The 16,658-nt window shown below is 43.4% G+C and overlaps 1 protein-coding gene across 2 annotated transcripts in view; it reads left to right on the plus strand.

Annotated features, from left to right (window-relative positions):
- Nucleotides 1–11,728, plus strand: part of LRRC6 (leucine rich repeat containing 6) — a 55,750-nt gene extending 44,022 nt beyond the window's left edge. Inside the window, exons 11-12 of one of the 2 annotated variants that reach the window (XR_004315131.1) lie at nt 2,920–3,014; nt 10,261–10,396. Coding sequence is in view for 1 of the 2 variants with exons in the window: in XM_032467768.1 (XP_032323659.1) it covers nt 2,920–3,014; nt 10,261–10,438 (273 nt within the window). In the remaining variant the exon portion in view is untranslated. Of the gene's footprint in view, nt 1–2,919; nt 3,015–10,260 lie in introns of both variants that reach the window. The other variant, XM_032467768.1, reaches the window with a different exon arrangement.
- Nucleotides 11,729–16,658: the final 4,930 nt, after the last annotated feature.

Consider the following 16,658-nt stretch of genomic DNA (forward strand, 5'->3'; position numbering starts at 1 on the left):
ACACAGACTGAATTTTTATAAAATATGATAGAAAACTGGTCCTTGTACCAGCATGTAGATGAAGGGTTGTCTCATCAGGGCAATAAGAGCACTCATCTCACTGGGTTTGATGCTGTGGTCCCCCAGACTAGGATTCACTGCTTCATGTGTTCATTCATCGTCCATTTGTCGAAGCATCATGTGATAAGCAACGGGCTCGGCTTTCTGATGTTCTGACCAGTGGAGCATCCAGCCAAGAATTGCTAGTCAAATGGGAAACATCTGTTAATCTAAGTACCCAGCACTCCAGTGCAACGGTCTGGTAAAGATTGGATTGGAAAGTCTAGTTGAAGATTGAGGCTAACCCGGGGCTCCTAACTCCCTTTCCAAATACAGACGATGAGTCCAGTGTGCTTGCCTGACCAGCAGATGGGAGCAGAACTGGCGGCTGGACTCAAAGTCCAAGCCTAGTCTTTTTCCTTAATCGGCTGCATGAATCTGCTCATGGCTGTGTGACACATGAAGTCTCAGGCAGAACAGAGAAAGGGTGGCAGGTGGCCCTTGCCTTTGGAGGAGTGACCCTTGCCACCAGTGAGATGTAGCCCGCCCGCAGATGAAGCATTTCCTGGCCAGAGAGAAGGAGCCAGTTAGGGCATAGAGAGGAGTGTACACCCACTCCAGAGCTCTCTTTTCCTCGAAAAGAAAGGGCAGAAGCCCCCCACCTTGGTGAGTCGACCAAGGCATACCAGGAGAGGAGTTTTAAATTTATTTCTCTCTGCCTGCAAGTAATTCCTGTCTCTCTGGAATATTGGGAGAAGGGGAGGTGGTTAGAGGAAATCTGCAAACACCCAGCATGGGTAGGCATGTGCCCAGCATGTAGTCGCCTCCTCTCCTCCCCCCACATTCTTCTGTCTTTGAGCTTCCAAAGGGAAGGTACTGGGTCTCAATAATCTTTGCTGTATGTTTGTTGCAGTAAGTCAATCAGTTATATTTATTGAGAACTTAACATGCTTAGCACTGAGCTTATTTAGATTAAAAATAGTGGTTAAGAGAAGTAAGACAGAGAAAGACAAATATATGATATCACTTATATGTGGAATCTAAAAAAAAAATGACACAGGTAAACTTATTTACAAAACAGACAGACTGACAGACTTATAGTTACCAAAGGGGAAAGGGGGGTAGGGATAAATTAGGAGTTTGAGATTAGCAGATACAAACCACTATATACAAAATACATAAACAACAAGGTCCTACTGTGCAGCACAGGGAACTATATTCAATAGCTTGTAACAACCTATAATGAAAAAGAATATATGTATATATTTGTATAACTGAATCACTATGCTGTACACCAGGAAGTAACACAACTTTGTAAATCAACTATACTTCATTAAATATAAATATATATATATATGTGTGTATATGTATATGTGTGTGTATATATATATATAGTGGAATTACAGAATTTTTCAGACCAGGAAGGGACCTTCGCAGGTGTATCTAATTCCCAGTTTCACAGGGGCAGGAGCCGGGGTCCAGTGAGCTGGGACGATGAGAGTTTATGGTCCCAGCTCCATAGCCCACTCTCTGGGAGCTTCTCCAAGGCAGTGTCTCCATCACACCTGTATCCCCAACACCCCTAAAAACATGTCTGGCATGTGGTTGGCGCTCAGAAAATATCTGTTAAGTGAATTAATTCACCATGTTCCCCTGCTTGGCCTCTGGCAAGTGAAGCATAGCTTGTGGCTTTGTAAGACTATTGTGAACAGTAACAATTCATGATACTCAATCCCCTTTACCCGTGGCTTCACCTTCCTCGGTTTCAGTTACCCACAGTCAACAGTCTGAAAATATTAAATGGAAAATTCCAGAAATAAACAATTCGTAAGTTTTAAATTGTGGGCCGTTCTGAGCAGCGTGATGAAATCTTGCGCCGTCCAGCTCTGCCCGGCCCAGGATGTGAATCATCCCTTTTGTCCAGCGTGTCCTGCTGGTTCCTTAGTCACTTAGCAGCTGCCTTGGTTATGGGATCAACTGTGCTGAGGTTCAAGTTACCCTTATTTTACATAATAATGGCCTCAAAGTACAAGAGTAGCCATGCTGGCAATTCGGATATGCCGAAGAGAAGGCTTAAAGTGCCTCCTTTAAGTAAAAATTTGAAAATTCTACACTTAATAAGGAAAGAAAAAAATCCTATTGTATGAACGGATCTCCTTCCATGATATTATGAAGGAGGCAGAAATTTGTGCTGGTCTTGCTGTGGTACCTCATACTGCAAAAGTTATGGCCACAGAGTGTGATAAGTGCTCAGTTAGGATGGAAAAGGTATTAAATTTGTACAATTTGCTTATGCAATTATTGTAACTTGTATTACAGCATATCCTTATAATTGTTCTATTTTATTACTAATTATTGTTACTATCTTATTGTGCCTAATTTATAAATTAAACTTCATCATAGGTATGGAGATAAAGGAAAAAAACATGTTATGTGGGGTTTGGAACTATCCACGGTTTCAGGCATGTACTGGGGGTCTTGGAATGTACCCTCATGGATAAGGGGGGACTATTGTTAAGTTTCTTATACCCCAGATAGGGGCTTAAAGTCTGACTCTTTCATGGAATATGTAGTGAAAATTTAAATGTTTTAACATTAAAATATATATAACAGTAAGATATATAATACATATTTTATATATTATTTAAAAATAAAGTATATAAAATATATATAATAAATATGTATAAATAGATAATAAAATAGGTAATAAAATTTATATTTTAAAAAGTATATAGTATATTTAAAATGTGTTTTGTAATAATAATATATATTATATATAATATATAATAAAATAAAATACATAATAGAGAGAGAGAGTGTATTTTTGAAGCTACTTCAGAGCGAATGTACTGCTTAGTGTGTGTTGTGATTTTATTTTAGGTGGGCGAAGTAATCACAGGCTGTGGACAAACATCAAAGCGTGTGAAAAGCCCGCGGGTCAGCACGGACAGCAGCAGGGAGCAGACAGAGAAAAGGTACTGTCCCCTCAGCGTGTCTGGAGCTCGACGGTGTCGTCCTCTTCATTGTCATTTGGTGGCTAGAATGCACCTTCCAAAAAGGTAGTTATTTAAAGTTTAGAAAGGATTCATACCGCGGATGCTAATGTTGATTCCCAAAGCTCAGACTCCTGATTGGCAGGGCTCTGGATCGCTACCCAGCAGATCTGTGCGTATCTAGGTCCCCATTTCCTGTGCTAATAATAAAAGTGGCAACATCCCCAACAGCGACGGCTGCGTTTACTGTGCACTTGCGTTGTTTCGGCACATTCCGTGTGCCTGACCCATATAAACACGTTTAATCTTCACAATTTTGGTCCTCAGGTTACAGTTGGGGAAAATCAGGGAGGGAGGTGTTGAGAATGTGCGAAGGTCCTGCAGCTGGGCCTTGTTGGGACGACTCGGCTGAGCCCTGCTCACAATGACTCTCTCTTATGACCCATACGTCCCATCACAGATTCCAGAACCGTCAGGGCTGCAAGGGCCAAGAGGCCCCGTGTGTGCCCTCCTGTCAGTGACAGGTCACCTTCCAGCCTTTACTTAAGCTTCCTTCCTCACAGGACCCTCACCCTCTCAAGCGGAGATTCATCACATTCTTAATATTCCCCAGTGTTAAAGCCTCTCCTTGAGTCCTAGCTCTGCCCCCAGAGCCCCTCAGATCAAAGCCCACCGCCCACGCGCTGTGACAATCCTTAGCGTATTTCGGACAAAGCTCTCAGTATTTCTCAGTTCTTCTCTAGAATGAGCGTCCCCACTCTTTCAACTCCCCTTCTGCTTGTCATGATTTCCAGACTCGTCCCATCCAGATGGCAAAATCTATTTTGGACCATGGCAAACTATCTTTGTGATACAAATGTATATGCTAGAATTATCATCATAAAAATACCTGAACAAGGGCTATATTTATGTCTTGCATAATACAGGCAGTCAGGCATTCGTATATCCAAAGACAACTGTCAGAGTTTTGTAGAGATTTTCAAACATGGGGTTTGTTTAAACAACAGGTATGGAATTTAATTCCTCCTGAAAAGCAGGTTGCTGTTATTAGCCTTAAAAAGCCAGTCTCTTGTCTCCCAGACTAATGATTTCCATTCCAGATACATGTGTAATTTACAGAGATTCAAGGGTAGCATGACTATTATGAATATTCACGGTCGTAATTAACCTCTGTACAGCATCAACGCGTGTACAGAGTCTGAATCTAATCTGTGAGGTATCACAGGGATTGGAAACCAAGTCCCTGTGAGCAGTTTGGAGCCGGTTTTCCAGACTCCAGGAAAACCATCATTACTGTAATTGCACTTAATGACCAGAGATGTCTCAGCACAGTCCGTCATAGTTGTGCCTCTTGCAGTATTTTTGCAAGGCCTTTCTTTTTCATTTTTGTTACTGAGAAATGATCGACTTATGACCGTTTGTTATATGTCCACGTGGAGCTTGTTTGTGGTGCTCCTTGATCGTTGACCAACTTCGTTATCCACATTGTCTCAGCCTCTGGCTGGCAACCCCCTTCAGCACACAGCTGCCTGTAGAGGCTGCACATGGGAACGAGGTCAGGCAGGTTGTTGGTTCGGGGGGAAGAGGGCTCCTGCTGCAGCAGTGCGCCAGGAGGGTCGGAGTAGGCCCCTCAAGACTCTCATAGACTGAGTGGCCCCCTCCTCGTGCTATGGAGACATAGGGAGTAGAGGGAGGTCAAGGGGAGGAGGGTCTTGCTCATCAGGACCGGATGGGGTCGTGTTTGGGGGGAAGGTAACTGACTCGGTGACCTCCGGTGGTCCTGTGACACTGTACGATGAAGGAAGACTCAGAACTGCCTCAAAAAATGCATGTATTGAATATTGAGTCCCTGCACTGTGCCATATGATGCCATGCGTTACCTTATCTTTAATCTTCAAAGTAACTACAAGATAAATCCTAGTATGCGTTAATGTACTGGGGTTCAAAGAGATTGAGTAATTTGCTCAGGATCACAAAGTTGTTAAGTGAGCTTTGGAACCAGAATCATCCAACGTGATCAATTCTTGGACTTGCCTTCTTACTCCGTTCGTGCTGTCTTTTTTGAAAAATAGACTTTCTTCTTTAGAGCAGTCTTAGGTTCACAGCGAAACTGAGCGGAAGGCACAGAGATTTTCCCTTGTACTCCCTGCCCCAGCTCATGCAGCGCTTCCCCCTCATGTCAACACCCCCGCCAGAGTGGAACATTTGTTAGAATTGATGAAGCTGCCACATCCATGCATCATGACCACCCGAAGTCCAGAGTCTGCATTAGGGCTCACTCTCGGTGTTATACATTCTATGGATTTGGACGAATGTGTAATGACGTGTATCCACTGTTACAGTATCGTACAGCGTAGTTTCACTGCCCCGAAATCCCCTGTGCTCCACCTATTCATCCCTCTCTCCCTGCTCCCAACCCCTGGCAACTACTGGTCTTTTTACTGTCACCATGGTTTTGCCTTTTCCACCATGTTGTTTGATTGGAATTGTACAGTATGTAGCCTGTACAGATTGGCTTCTCTCACTTAGTAATAGGCATTTCAAGTTCCTCTTTGTCTCTTCATAATTTAATAGTGCATTTCTTTTTAGCACTGGATAATATTCCATTGTCTGGATATACTACAGTTTATTTATCCATTTACCTACTGAAGGACATCTCAGTTGCTTCCAATTTTTGACAATTATGCATAAAGCTGCTAAAATATCACGTGCAGATTTGTGTGTGGATGTAAGTTTTCAACTCATTTGAATAAGTACCAAGGAGCACAATAGCTGGATCATATGGTGAGACTATGTTTAGCTGTGTAAGAAACTGCCCAGCCATCTTCCAAAGCGGTTATACCATTTTGCATCCCCACCAGTAATGTATGAGAGTGTTCCTGTTGCTCCACATCCTTACCGGTATTTGATGTTGTCAGTGTCCTGGATTTTGGCCATTGTAATGGGTGTACAGTGGTGTCTCATTGTTTTAATTTCCATTTCCCTGACGATATACAGCTGTGGACCGTCTTTACAGATGCTTATTGCTAACTGCACATCTTCCTTCTGAGGTGTCTGTGAAGGTCTTTGGCCCATCTTTCAGTCATGTTGTTTGTTTTCTTATTGTTGAACTTTAAAGTTCTTTGTATATTTTGGATAATAGTCTTTCATCAGATGTCTTTTGCAAACATCTTCTCCCAATCTGTGGCTTCACATGTCACTCTCCCAAACTGGTCTTTCACAGGGCAGAAGTTTTTAATTTTAATGAAGTCAAGCTTGTCAGTTAATGCTTTCATGGATCATGCATTTGGTGTTGTATCTAAAATGTTGTCACCATACCCAAGGTCATCTAGCCTTTCTCCTATGTTATTTCCTAGGAGTTTCATAGTTTTGCATTTTGCATTTAGGTCAATAATCTATTTTGGTTAATTCTTGTGATGGTTGTAAGGTCTGTGTCTAGATTCGGTTTTGTTTGTTTGTTTGTTTGTTTGTTTTTTGCACTTGGAAGTTCAATAATTCCAGCACTACTTTTTGAAAAGACTGTCTTTGCCAAAGATTAGTTGACTATATTTACAGAGGTCTGTATCTGGGCTCTCTACTGTATTCCACTGATCTGTTTTTCTATTTTTCCACCAATACTACACTGTCTCAATCACTGTAGCTTTATAATAAGTCTTTAAGTTGAGTTGCATCAGTTCCCCAATTTTGTTCTTTCTGTCAGTATTTTATTAGCTATTCTGAGTCTTTGGCCTCTCCATATAAACTTTAGAATCAGTTTGTCAATATACATAAAAATTCTTGCTGGGATTTTTTTTGGGATTTCATTGATTGTACAGATCAAGTTGAGAGGATCTTGACAATATTGAGTCTTCCTATCCATGGACATGGGATGTCTTTCCATTTATTTAGTTCTTTGAAAACCTTCATCAGAGTTTTGTAGTTTTCCTCAAAGACCAGAAGTCTCTCCATAGTATCTTTTAATGAACAGAAATCATATTTTTAAAATAATCAGAAGTATTAAATTTTTTTATGGTTAATGTTTTCTTTGTCTTGTTGTAGACATCCTATTCCACCTTGAAGTCATAAAGGTAGTCCTCTATGTAATAAGGCTTTGTAGTTTTGCCTTTCATGTTTACATATAATCCACTAGGAATTGATTTTTGTTTAAGGCCCGACAGTTTTGTTTACTTAATTTTTCCCTATGTGGACACCCTACTGTCCCAGTGCTTTCTGCAGTGATCAGCAATGCCACCTCTGTCATAGATCAAGTGTCTACATATGTGTAGGTCTGTCATAGACTCTATTCTGTTCCATTTCCTTGATTTCCTAATTTCCAAAGTTTTACAGTAAGTTTATAACTAGTAGGAAAAGTTTTCTCAACTTATTCTTCTTGAAGAATTGGCTGTTCTTGGCCCTTTTCACTTTTATATAAATTTTAGAAATAACTTGTCATATTTCTCATATACACACACAGGCACACAAACACATATACACACACAAATGTATTGGGATTTTGTGTGGAATTATAATGGATGCGTAGATAAATTTAGGGAGAATAGACCTAGTAATATTAGCATCTCTCTCTTTTTTCAGTCCTATTTGGTATCTCTTAGTAACATTTTTGTAATTTTCCCATATGTATACCCATAGTTTATTGATTTTTAGGTGTGTGATATTTTTGATGCTATTGTAAATTTTGTTTGTTGCTTGCATATAGATTTGTAATTTTTTGTTATAAAATACGCATAACATAAAATTCACCATTTTAACCATTTAAAAGTATACAACTCCATAACATTTAGTGTATTCATGATATTGTGCAACCATCACTGCTGTGTAATTCAATTCTGTGTTTGATTTTGTTCTCAGCAACCTTGCTAATCTCTTTTATTATTTTATTAATTTGTCTATTGTTTCTTTTGGATTTTCTATATATCTGCAAAAATGATAGTTTGCTTTCTTTCCAATCCTGTATCTTTTATTACTTTTTCATGCCCTACTGCTAGGAAAAAATCCAGTACCATGTTGAACAGAGGGGGATAGCAGGCAAAATGACCCAATTCCAGAGGGGAAGTTTGCAGCATTTCACTATCAAGTCTGGAGCATTTCATTTAAGCATAGTAAGTGTGGCGGTAGAAGTCTTTGGTCCAAATACGCTAGCTCACCAGATAATCAGAAGAAGGTTCTTAATGTTCTTTAATAGAAGGAATCAATCTTTGATGCATTTTACACCTACTGATTTTAGACATGTTCTTTTTTCGTGCTTTCTGCCATGGTCATACGTTTATTCATTCCGTCTTCTGGCTATTGTTACTAGATTCCAGATGTTCCCGTCTGATAGCCAGGTGGTGGGTAAACCCAGCCATAGGCATCTGTCACTTCAGGCCTGCAATATCAACATCGAGGCAGGACACAGCAGGGGAGAAAAGCCCCCTCCTCTTCATTTGGGGGATTAGTGTGGCCCTCCAGTGCCCCAGGCCTTGCTGTTCACTATTTATTACCCCAGAGATTCATAAGTAATTAAAGTCCCGCATGCAAATTATTCCTCACAACATCTGAAGTTAGGGGAGCAAGAGACAACTGCACACCAGCTAAGCTCACCATTTATTACTGAGATCCAGAGGTTATAGCCCAAGAGATACGCCTGGAAGTGTAGATAGGCTGCTTCTCCTCGAAGTTAAGGACAACATGATTATAATAGATGAATTTAGATATTTACTTAATTAAGCCATCCATATCATAGCCTTTTAAATAAGAACAGTAATTAAAGAGTGGAGCTGTAGTTAATAACGACTGTCACGTAAGTCTTTGAAAACTGCAACTTCCTACATAATTTATAGGGTACAATCTGGGTGTTCAGAAATTACCATTTTATACTCTTTGTATACTTTGTATTTTTCTCCAGCAGGTCCACGTGTATTAAGTCAAAATACTGAGGAATCAAAAAGTCAAAAGCTTTCAAGGGCAGAGCAGATTACAGAAATGTGGGGGAAGGGTTGCAAGAACAACAGAGTTTATACTTTCCAAAGCAAATCGAACCTCCCTCCCCCATCTCACTGTCTGCTGCATGAATTTGGTCTGAGGACATGGATTTGGAGCTCCTGGATTAGACTGACTGTGATTTTCCTTGGGCCAGAGATCATTTCTTATTTAACTTCATCATTCTACCATAATATAATAAATTTTTGTCATTCATTCAACAAGTATTTATTCAGTAAAGCTATATGCCAAAGACACAAGGGGAAAGAGACAAAATCTTTGCTGCAAAGATGGCAGTCTAATAGGGAGAACAGACCGATCATAAGACAATTACATGACAACGTGATAACTTTTCTGTTGAGCACTGCGCTGGACTCTTCAGCGTTACCAGGAAGCTTGTCTGTTTGCACAGGCCATGGTATTGCTGGCGTCTAGCGCAGCAACCAGAATACAGTAGGCACTTAATATATCTTAATATATCTCTATTAAATAGTTGACTGAATGGATAGTGAGTGATTCCAAAATTAGTTCAAAATCATCATCAAAATCACTGGGAGAACGATATGTAAATACAGATGACAGATGTGTAAATACAGGTCCAACTCCAGGCCTATGGAATGGAAATTGCCCGAAGAGCATCTCAGTGACTGTATCACCTAGAGTTTTCCACGTGACCATGATCAGAGGATTCATTGGCCTCCAGGTGTTCCTCCTGGTTCGTCTCACTCGTGTGTCTCTGCAAGGCTGGGCGCAGGCAATGGGAGCAGGTTCCGTGGGAGGGGAGACCGTGGGCTAAGCTTTGGGGTGTACCTGAGCTTGTAGAGTGAGTGCCCCCGCCAAACCACAGCAGGCTTGCTGGACTGTCTGAAGCAGCAGGGCCCAGGAGCCCGATTACCTACATTCAGGACTGAGATCTGCCCGGAGCGATTCTATTATTGATCCTGGCTGTGGGGCTTGGCCGGCTGTATCATTTCAATTATCAAAAAAGTCTTAGGTCAGCAGAGTCTCCCGGCTGACCTCTCCTCCAGCGGCCCAGGCATTAGCACAGCCCTGTAGCCCTTGTTAGCACTTTATTTCTCCAAGGCTCGACTCTTGCTTGTACAAGGCTCTAAGCTGCTTGAAACCAGGGACAGTCTCCTTTTTTTTGCACCATGCTCCGGGGGAGAGTACTTGACAATGATTGCTGAAAAAAATGAATGAATGTGTAGAATCTACTTGAAATTTAATTTTAAGTGATGTGTCACTTTCCCTTGCGCCTTTGTTGTTGTAGAGGCAAGCAAGTTGAGAGACTAGAAGTGGATCCTAACAAGCGTTCCTTCCCCGATGTGGCCAACATAGTTCAAGAGAAAAAGCACGTGCCCAGAAGAGTTCGTGCCGAAACCAAAATTGCACCAAATGAGGAAGATCCAGGCTTTGAAGATAACCCGGAAGTGCCCCCGTTGATTTGAAGTATCAGGCTGCCCGGACTGTGACCCACCCGACCCGGATTTGCTCAGTGCAAAGAGTGTGTTTGTCATTTAGGGACTAAACATAGTGATTATCTGTGTTACTGCTCCAGTGCTTTAGTTCCTACTTTGCATAGTAAGATTCTCAAACTAGTTTAAAATTAAAATGTGTACCCTAAAATGCTGTAATTCATAATTCATCACTTGTCTATAACAAAGTGTTGGCTAGTGCCAGGCATGTCATGGTAGCCAGGAGGGCTATGCTCAGTTTCTGTAGGGCAGAAATACAGACCAATACACTGGGGACAGCTTGTCTTTTCTCTCTCATTTATGGAGCCTCAACTTGGATAACCCAGAGGCCATGGATAACTTGATATCCGGAGGCTGGACTAACCTGGAGGTGTCTTCGCCCACATATGTGGCATTTGAGGCTGGCTTTTGACCAAGACCTTAGCTAGGTTGACAGCCAGAACACCTATATGTGTCCATGAGATCTAGGCTTCCTCGGAGCTCTCCAAGGGTGAGCCTCCTGGGAGAACGATGAAGAAAGGTTATGGCTGCCTTAGACAGTGATTTCTCTGATGGAGCTGGGTAGAGAAAATTGAAAACCTGGAACGGATTCACCATTCTAGGTGCCACTAAGAACATTCATGATTCATGGGAAGAGGCAAAAATACCAACATTAGCAGGAGTTTGGAAGAAATTCCAAACCCTCATGGATGACTTGGAAGGGTTCAAGACTCTAGCAGAGGAAGTCACTGCAGATGTGATGGAAAGAGGAAAAGAACTAGAATTAGAAGTGGAGCCTGAAGATGTGACTGTATGGCTGCAATCTCGTGATAAAACTTTAACAGATGAAGAGTTGCTTCTTATGGATGAGCGAAGCAAGCAGTTTCTTGAGATGGAAACTCCTGGTGAAGAGGCTGTGAAGACTGTTGAAATGGCAACAAAGGATTTAGAATATGACATAAGCTTCGTAGATAAAGCCGCTGTGGTGTCTGAGAGGACCGACCCTAAATCTGAAAGAAGTCCTGCTGTGGGTCAGATGCTCTCAAACAGCATCACCTGCTACAGAGAAAACGTTTGTAAAAGGAAGAGTCAATCAATGGGACAAACGTCATTGTCTTATTGTAAGAAATTGCCACAGCCTCTCCAGTTTTCAACAATCACCATCTCGATCCATCAGCAGCCGTCAACATGGAGGTAAGACCCTCCACCTGCAAAATTATGGCTCACCAAAGGCTCCGACGATGGTGAGCATTTTTTAGCAATAAAGTATTTTTAATTAAGGTGTGTACGTTTTAGGCATGATGCTATTGCACACTTAATAGGCTGCAGTATAGTGTGAGCATAACTTTTATGTGCACTGGGAAGCCAGAACCTTCGTGTGACCCGCTTCGTTGCATTATTGGCTTTACTGCAGTGGTTTAGAACTTAGCCTGCAGTCTCTCCAGGGTATGCCTGGATTTCTGCATTAGTTGAAGCCTTTCTTCCCTGTCCTATGTTGTGTGGGGCTGGGTTGACAAAACCTTTTCCGTCTGCAGCATGTAGGTGGACCTCCAGTGAGTAGTGCCTAAAGATGCAGCCACTTCTGCCACTGAGCCTGCCCTTCCTCCGAGTTAGAACACGTCCTGGACCTCCAGGAATGTGGAAGGAATTCTGTCACAGGCATTCCGGGGATGGACTCAGCAGTGGACCCGCTTCTTTCTCATTCTAGGGGCCAAGGCATCAAGTGCTAGGACCCTAGGGACAGCCTATACATATATGTTCTTCCCATAATTCTCTTTCCATTCCTCTCTATTCTCATGTTCTGTCTTATTAGCCCCCCTCCCCAATGTGATAGCATGACTTATAATAAGAGATCCCTGTGTTCTTTGTCCCCATTTCTGGCACAGAGCTTCTAAAACCCTTGGAATTTCCTAAGTGCTGAAAGCTAGGACGGTGTCTTTTGTTATGTTAATGAGATGACTTTCGGAAAGCCCTTGTGTAAGGAAAGGATGGGGGCTGGTTGCCAGGAGATCCATCCACGTGATTAGAGGGTTGGAACTTCCGGTCCCATCTCCCCACCCACCTCCTGGGAAGGGGAGAGGGGCTGGAGGTTGAATCCGTTGTCAATGGCCAATGTTTGAATCAGTCGTGCCTATGTAATGAAGCTTCCATAAATACCTGAAAGGATGGGGCTTGGAGAGCTTCTGGGTTGGTGAACACATGGCGATTTGAGGAGAGTGGCTCAGAAAGCATGGCAGCCCTCTGCCCTCCCCTCACACCTTGCCCTGTGCATCTCTTCTGTCTGGTTGTTCCTGAGTGTATATCCTTTTATAATAAACCAGTGATCGAGTTGGAGTTCCTACATACGTCTACTTCTTATGGGCCAAGACTTAAAAATATGGGACTGAGATCCAAGGCACGCTGGAAGTGGAGTCTCGGTTCTGTGCGACAGTCTGCCCTGCTAAAAGCCGAGTCCTGTGACAAAACACGTCCAGTTCTTTGTTGGAGGGAACAGGCGTTGCCCATGCCTGATGTCTCCTTCCACGCAAACGAATATCCATTAGGGCCACACTCCTTGATTCTCTCTCATTAAATCTGAATCAAGCAGTAAAAACAGGGGTGCTGCTTATTATATCCCCACATGACTTCACACTGTACGTTCTCATAAGATTCCATCCGCCCTCTTCATTAAGACTTACCGATTTAGGTTTTTACCTCTGTAAGCTTCCATTGCTGAAATAACCTCTGAATTACCTCACTTCATTTTCTCCCCTCCTCCCCTGGGAGCAGGGCTATGTATTAATCATGAGGAGTTCCCCCAAGCCTGGATCACATAAGCAATTTGAATGACTCTCCCACATTGTCCTCAAATTCTATCCTTCATGTCACTGCCCTACTCAAAAATCTCCTGAGGCTGTATATTATGGACTTACAAGCCTGGTTTCCTTGTGGGTCAGCAAAGCTGACCTGGGTTCAGATGCCCAGGTGGGCCTGCACTGGAGAGCATCCCTTGACTTAGACCCAGCAGGCTCTGTATTATGCAATTCCTCACCCAGGGAGGTAAGGAGGGGGTTTCTATATCCAAAGAACTCTGGATTCATAGCATCCACTTCAAGGATGCTTTCATAGTCCAGAAGGTTCTCATACTTGACTATTACTTATAAACCATTTATAAAGTACTTACTGTTGGGCCCACACTCCTCTAAGTCCATCATATAGAGCATCTTCCAATCAGAATCACCCTGCAATATTGGGTGTATTGGCTCCACTTTATACATGAGGAACGTGGGTCATTGAGAGTGAATGACTTTTTCACATTGTTTTAGGAAGAACAGAATCTGGATGGAAACTCAGATCTATCTTATTTCAAACCCATGCACTTCCCACTACACATTTCTTTTATACCACACCATACTGCTTAAAAAAAAAAATACAAAACTCCACGTACTTGGTATCAACAAGATCACAGCCTTACCTCCACTGACTGAAAAAGAATCCTGAACTCTCTCCTTGTGTCAAAACGTTTGCAGTGACCATTTTTTTCATTACAATGTCTCTTTAAATCATCCCCTTACTCTTTTTTTCCCCCTGTTAATTAGCCAAGTTGCTAAGCTGGCACAATGAAGTGGTGTTAAAGTGTCCCCAAATTAATAATGCCTCGTCAGCACCGAGGCAGGGCATGAAATTACCTTCTGAAGTGTTACCTGAATGCGGTTAGCACCCCCTCAGCTGCTGACTTCAGACGAGAATGGGAACTCAGCAGAAATATCAGCAGGTCTGCGTTAGCCATCAGCAGAACCCTGGGGTCAAGGAAGGTGAAGCAGTCCTCCTGGCCCACTAGTGTCCTTCCGATCATCCTTCTGCCCTTGGCTGGCCTACCTCCTGAGCCTTCTGCCTCCCAGCTCTCAGAGCCCAAGACTTACTTCCAGGGCTGGTCGTTCCCAACTGGAATTGCTTTGTGTCTGGGTCACCCCTTACATGGAGCTCATGGCATCTCCAGGCAACTGGCTGGATCAGTTGTGAGTTGTGCTAATGAGACAGGGTCAGGGCAACTCCTTGGCACCTTGGAAACGCTGCCCTGCATTCAGGGCTGGGTCTAACCTGCCAGGAACCCCCATGCTGGATGCGAGAGGAGCTGGGTTGTGGAAGAATAAAGAGGAGCTCGGGGGAGGCTCCCAGTGGAACTTCGTCTGTGTTTAGATTTTCAGGCAGACCGATCTGTGGCTCGCCCTGCCCTGGATTGTGAATTTCTTCTCCAGGGTAAAACTCCAGCGACTCCCAAAGCAGCCAGTCTCAGTATGAAACATGTTACAAAGGTTAAAAATCCTATTTGAGATGAAATTTACTCAGTCTGCTGTTCTTAAAATAGAGCAAACTCAGGTCAGGTCCATTTGTCCCACAACCTCAACAGCCCCCTCTCAGCTAGAGAGGGGGCATTTAATTGATAGGAAGCTTGGAGCTGAGGGAAGCACTCCGGGGACATAGAAAGCCCTGGCAGACATGAGTCCCCATGAAGAGGGGACCCATCCTTGCTCAGTCAATGTAGTACCTATGTGATGTTGGGAATGCTACCCACCCGCTTTGAGCCTCCATTTCTTCATCTGTAATAAGGTTTATAATCATGCTAATCACGTAGAGTCGATGTGAGGATTAAATGCATATAAAGCTATGGCACGTAGTAAGCACCTCAGTAACTTACCAAGATGATGAAAATGACGATGACGATGGTGATGATGTTGATGATAACAGTAGTGGTGATGATGATGGTGATGGTGGTGATGATGACAGCAGTGGTGATGATGATGGTGATGATGAGAGCTGTGGTGATGATGATGGTGATGACGAGAGCTGTGGTGATGATGATGGTGATGATGGCGGTCGTGATTATTTTGATGACAGGGAAGAGTAATGTATGTGAAGCATTTAGTAATTAGAACAGTGTGGTGTCAGAACTGAATAGAGTCCAGGAACAGCACCACTGCATGTGGACCCTTGGTCTATAACAAAGGCAAGAATAGAGAGCAGTAGATAAAGAATGGCTTCTTCAATAGATGGTGTTGGGTCAAGTGTACATCTGTATGGGGGAAAAATGAAATTGACTCCTGCTTCACAGAAAACCCAACACCTACAGGTTATTTTTAGATCTAAACGTGGAAAGTAATACAAAAAATCTTCCAGAACAGTGTCACCTTGCTTGGACCTTCCTGACCGGTTATCCAATCAGCCTGAGAAGGCCATTCACTGAAGCACATTTTAATAGTGAACCAAATAACTATGTCTTAGAAGCGTGAATAAGAGCAGCTGCTTCCCCTTTCATTTCCCTCAATTCATGCAGAGAAATCTGCTCTTCTGTTCCCACATGGGGAGCCCGTCTGAGCAAAGTTTGGGATGAGTCTCAGCAGAAAAAGCATTCTCTCTCTGTCCTCTCTGGGGCTGGGCTGTGTGGCAGGCCTGTGATCTGGGTCCTGGCATTCAAGTGGGTTCAGGGTTCCATAATGTGTCCTTCCTCAAGGCACCGTCAACATCCCAGTCTCTGAGTCTAGAGTCAGGGCACAGTCCTCTTCCAGATGACCCTGCTTTGAGGGACAAGAAACCTGCAGAGATAAATGGAATCAGTTCCTATTTCTTCTGTGGCTCCAATGATCAGAGCCCCAGCCACACAGAAGGTGAATGCAGGGTTCAGGTTGTCCAAATACCTGTGACAACTTCAGAGAGGGGAAGGTGGCTAAAAATCTCCCGAGGGCCAGCTCTGCCCTAGGCCTGGGGCTAGGAGCAGTCCAGCGTCGTCTCTAATCCATGGAGCAGTTCCGTGAGGTCCTTATTTTACAGATGTACAGACTGGGCAGAGAGGTGAAGTGACATACCCAGGATCACACAGCTGACAGGCAGAGCCAGGCCACCCCAGGTACTCAGGGTGCATCACAAAAGGCAGTGAGAGGGGAGGCCAGCCAGCACAGCACAGATATGAGCTCGGCCAGCTTCCGCCTGTACCCAAAGGGAGAAGTCGGACTTCTAAGGAGGTGAGTGCGCAGTGCCCTCTTGACCTGTTTCCCCCACCTTCTGTCCCTCGGGAAGAGCTTGCTGGAGCCCCAGAGAGCAGAGAGGCAGGGGCGGTGCTCACAGGGAAGGGCTTCTGTTCCTCCATTAGACCTGATGAAGGCCGCCCATGAGCTTCGGGTGTTAAGTAAGCAAGTAAGAGCCGTTTTAATCAATCTCTATTTTTAGGGGAGAAATA

The sequence above is a fragment of the Camelus ferus genome, chromosome 25 (assembly GCF_009834535.1).
Source record: "Camelus ferus isolate YT-003-E chromosome 25, BCGSAC_Cfer_1.0, whole genome shotgun sequence".
Lineage (NCBI taxonomy): Eukaryota > Metazoa > Chordata > Mammalia > Artiodactyla > Camelidae > Camelus > Camelus ferus.